Raw genomic sequence first — 4,598 nt, forward strand, 5'->3', positions numbered from 1 at the left:
TATATATATATATTCAAAGATAGAGTTAAGAACACAAAAGGCTAATTTTGTTTTACAATTTTTGAATCTATGTAGAATTATTAGTTCAGGTTTGACAAAAATATGTTAGTCTTGAGCTACCAAGAAAACCGTGAATGAGCTCTGAAAGCTGTTCTTGTGTGTTCATGTCTTCAAAATAGAATGAGGTTCAGGAATCTTTGCATTTGGAGGTAGAAATGATCAAACTGAGTAAAATGAATATGCATGAATTCCACAATCTGAAAATGAGATAAGATGCGTTCACTTTAAAAAAAAAAAAGATAGATATTTGAAGGACGTGAGAAATAAACAAAACTTGGTCTAATGCAAAACTTGCTCCACATCATTGTTCCGACTGCTGATTTAGGCGAGTTATAGAGTGTAGCCATCTTTTTTTTTTTTTTTTTAAGTCTTTTCTAAATTCTTGCGAGACAGAACACCTTGACTTTCTAATTTTAAAGAATGACCGAAGGAAGCAGGCCTCTATGTCACACCTCATTTAAAACCAGGGGAAACATAAAGTCATGAATTATATTTGAAATTTCCTAGACAGTCTTTTAAAACGTAACGCATAAACTACAAACTGAATCACAAATAATAGTAAGTAATAATCATTTACTGCTTCTAATTCTCTGGACTGTTTGGCATGTGTAAACATATTTATTTATTTATTTATGTCTGAACCTGTTTTGTATTTTCTGCTTTAACAGGTGATCCCTCTCATTGGAGAGTACCTCCTCTTCATCATGATCTTCGTCACCTTTTCAATCATTGTTACAGTTTTTGTGATTAATGTTCACCATCGCTCCTCTGCCACCTACCACCCCATGGCCCCCTGGGTAAAGAGCCTGTTTCTTCAGAGACTGCCCAAGCTGCTCTGTATGAGGGGCCACACTGACAGGTAAACTTAAATAGACTGAACTTTTCCTCTTGTTGTCTTGGCATTTACACTAAATAGTAAAATAACTCTCTGAACACGGCATTGTAGTCCACAGATGTCAATGGCAGACTTTTTGTTACTACGTACTTCAAGAGAAATTCTTACAAATTGATGTAAATTATAAAAACAAAACAACAAAAATAACTGGTTTGGGTAAAGGTAGTTCTCCTGGACAAGAGTTATTTTTTTTCTATTAGCAGGGTTCCAACACAGTGTGAAAAAATTCGGAAAATATGGAATTGATTTATCATTTTTCAGGCCTAGTTGAGTGTGGAAAAAAATGAAATGAAAAATATTTCCATTTCCTCACTGCGTTCCCTAATTTTGTTATTAAAAAATCTTAACGTCTGAACAATAAAATACTTTTACATAATTGACATGTTAAAGTATTTGAAAAATGATTTATCAATTACAATAATCATCTTTCAAGTCCAACATCTCAACTTGATTTTTATTTTTTGTTAAAACAATTGATCAAATGGGTTTTTACAGAACAACATCAACCTAGTAATGTGTTTTTTTTAAGTATGTTTAGTTTTTTTTCTGTTCTGTGGTAATAATTTAGGTAGAAGAAAACATACTGAAATCGGAGATGTATTTTAGAAAACGCTGACACTCCTTTGAAAAATAAAAAGGACAATTTCTGACATCGTCACTTTCTTACATCTGAGTTTTAGACTAAACTGTTTTTATTGCAGGTTCTAGCTTAGGCATTAAACAAAGCGCAAAAACAAAATAAAGCTATCGTATATAAAAATCCAAAGAAAAGATCTCCTTTACGAAACTACTGAATCTAAAGCCAACCTCAACATGATGCCGTTTTCTGATAAGTAGAACATAGGGAAAATAAAACTGAAATACTTAACTTTTTATCTACAAACAAACCTGAAAATTCACAGCTTTTGAAACAAAAACTTAAATAAAAATCTCGTGTCAGTCTCATTTCCCAGCAATAGCGCAGATTCTCTAAACCCACCAAAGTAACGACTGTAGTTGTCGCCCTTCCCCCTCAGATATCACTTCCCAGACATCGAGATGCGAAGCCCGGAGCTGAGGCAGCGCAGAGGCGCGGGGAGGAGAGCTGTTCCCGGCCACGGCGGCAGCCAGCAGGGAGGAGCGTTCGGAGGGAAGGAGGACGAGAACCAAGCGTGGCTGGCAATGCTGGAGAAAGCCACGAGCTCCGTTCGCTACATCAGCCGTCACATCAGGAAGGAGCACTTCATACGAGAGGTGCGGAGGCAGGCAGGCAGGCAGGCAGACGGCAGGGAATGTGGCTCCACGCATTAAAAAGAAGTTACATTTGAGCTTCAGCCTCCTGTCTAAATAGTTGCAAAGTCCAGACTGAGTGTTGTTTATGTAAAGAAATGTGATATTTGGGAAGTAAATTATCTGTCTGTGTTTCTTTGTGTGTGTTTGTGTCTGCAGGTTGTTCAGGACTGGAAATTCGTGGCTCAGGTGTTGGACAGGATTTTCCTGTGGGCCTTCCTCTCGGTGTCAATCCTGGGAACTGTTTTAATCTTTACTCCTGCTCTGCAAATGTACCTCAGCACACCTTCGTAAACTCAACCTCATGAACATGAAAAAAAAAACAAACAAAAAAAACTTCTCCTGTCTATGATTTATTCAAAAACTTATTACGGTGTATTCCTATTGTATTTAAAAGAAAAACAATTAAAATACAACAACCTCAGGCTCCAAGCGTCCCATTCTTACCAGTACGGTTTGCAGCCTCAAATTGCACCTGGAAACTGTAATGTCAGTCAACCTACCCTTTACTCCTGCTGCATGTTCAGGGCTGTGAAGAGATAAGAGCAATAAACAGGTCAAATTAGTGTGAATGAGTTAAGCATCTGTGTTCATATGACTGTAACGTTGCCATTGTAAATGCAATAAAATGCACAAACATCACTTCATTTTATTTCTTACTTGCACTTTCTTGACAACCCATTTGTCTGTATGCTCTGCACAATGATCGGATTAAAATAAAGCCGGAATCTGTTTTGCTTCTCTGCTGAGACTCATTTGATTGCAGCAGCAAAAGTTCGTAGTGATACTGATCGAATCATGTGAACGAACGCAGTCAGAATGAAACAGCAGAGCTCTCAGACTGTAATGCTACTTCTCTGTTTTGCTTGTTTTTTTTACGTCTTTAATTAGTTTTTTCTTTGAGTACTGATTTGTGAAGACATTCCTCCGTTTCAGAGATTGTGAAAAAGCCATTCCTGCCTTCATTCTATGTGAACCTGACTATTATAGTAGTCTATATTGAGGTGTCATGTTTTCTTTCTTTCTTTCTTTCTTTCTTTGTTTCTTTCTTTCTTTCTTTCTTTCTTTCTTTCTTTCTTTGTTTCTTTCTTTCTTTCTTTCTTTCTTTCTTTTTTTTGGTAAACTGATTGTAGTTTATTCAAAACTCTGCAGAACGGCTGCTAACTGATACGCACAACTCAGTCTTTAAAATGATTTTAGGATTTTATCCCTGCTAGAGGCTTTAGATCAGCCATCTCTCTGGGTCGTCTTTGATCTTCTTTGTGTTCGCACTCTTTCAAGATCACAGATCAGTGAAGAGAGCACTCCTGCTCTCTCTGTTCTGAGGTCGAGGTTAAAACCCCCGGGGAGACCGGACCTTTGCTGCTGCTGCAAAACTATGGAACAAATTGCCCTTTCACACAACATCAGACACTTTGAAATTCCCTTTAAAAGCAGATATTCACCTTTTGTGCCTTTTAAATCAGAATGAATTCCACCACATTTTAATGGTGCTAATTTTAATTTAGATTATTCTGCTGTATTAACCCGTCCATACTTCCAGCAGTGCCCTCTTCCATATGGCAAGCGACTGTGACTTGAGTGTTGCAAAAACTAAAATTCTTCACTTTTAGATTACAGCTGGGCAACTACGCTTAACGAAAACCATCTTAGGAAACCAGTGAGCTACTGGTAATACTTGGGTTTTGATCAGTTTTCGCACTTCGTATTCTTTGTTTTGTTTTTTTGTATTTGTTCTTCCTCAGTTGAGTAGCATGCAGGTTGAAATTATTAGTGTTTTTATTTAAGTCTGTTACTTTGAACTTTTTTCAAGTAATTTATAGTAAGTAATCGTGCTTTGTCAAAAATTAATTTGATTATTTCTTCATTATCGCTTCCAATTTTTTTTCAACATGTCAATTTATGTTTTTAAATTAATTTTATATACAAAGTATACAGAAATCTCCACATTTTGTTAGTTTAATGCATGCAGTAAATTATTAACTTTTCAGACTGAGAATTTGTGACAATGGTTAATTTTTGAGTGACAATATATCTTCATTTAGTTTTAAGCTCATTGTAGTTCACAAGGTTCAGCACAGTTTGTGGGCGAAGTGCACCAGTCACCTGTAATGACACATGATAACCACTAGATGGGAGCAAAGATTTGTCATTTTATTTCAAGAGAGAGCGCTTGTGGTTAAAAACTGCCTTCCAGGGAAAGACGCAGGGAAAACTTAACCTAATATTGGTTTAAAAAAAAAACAAAACAATATTAGGTTATATTGGTTCTGCTGTATTAACCCGTCCATACTTCCAGCTGTGCCCTCTTCCATATTTGTTGTATTTGTTCTTCCTCAGTTCAGTAGCATGCAGGTTGAAATTATTTGTGTTT

At 36.4% G+C, this 4,598-nt stretch overlaps 1 protein-coding gene across 1 annotated transcript in view; it reads left to right on the top strand.

Moving 5' to 3' along the window:
* Positions 1-2,965, top strand: part of LOC106961694 (neuronal acetylcholine receptor subunit non-alpha-3-like) — a 21,069-nt gene extending 18,104 nt beyond the window's left edge. Inside the window, exons 6-8 of the mRNA XM_015055588.1 lie at positions 729-919; positions 1,972-2,188; positions 2,384-2,965. Coding sequence (XP_014911074.1) covers positions 729-919; positions 1,972-2,188; positions 2,384-2,518 — 543 coding nt within the window. The 3' untranslated portion in view covers positions 2,519-2,965. The remainder of the gene's footprint in view (positions 1-728; positions 920-1,971; positions 2,189-2,383) is intronic.
* The last annotated feature ends 1,633 nt before the right edge of the window (positions 2,966-4,598 follow it).

Source organism: Poecilia latipinna, unplaced genomic scaffold (assembly GCF_001443285.1).
Source record: "Poecilia latipinna isolate Pla-1442-1.1 unplaced genomic scaffold, P_latipinna-1.0 Scaffold1324, whole genome shotgun sequence".
Lineage (NCBI taxonomy): Eukaryota > Metazoa > Chordata > Actinopteri > Cyprinodontiformes > Poeciliidae > Poecilia > Poecilia latipinna.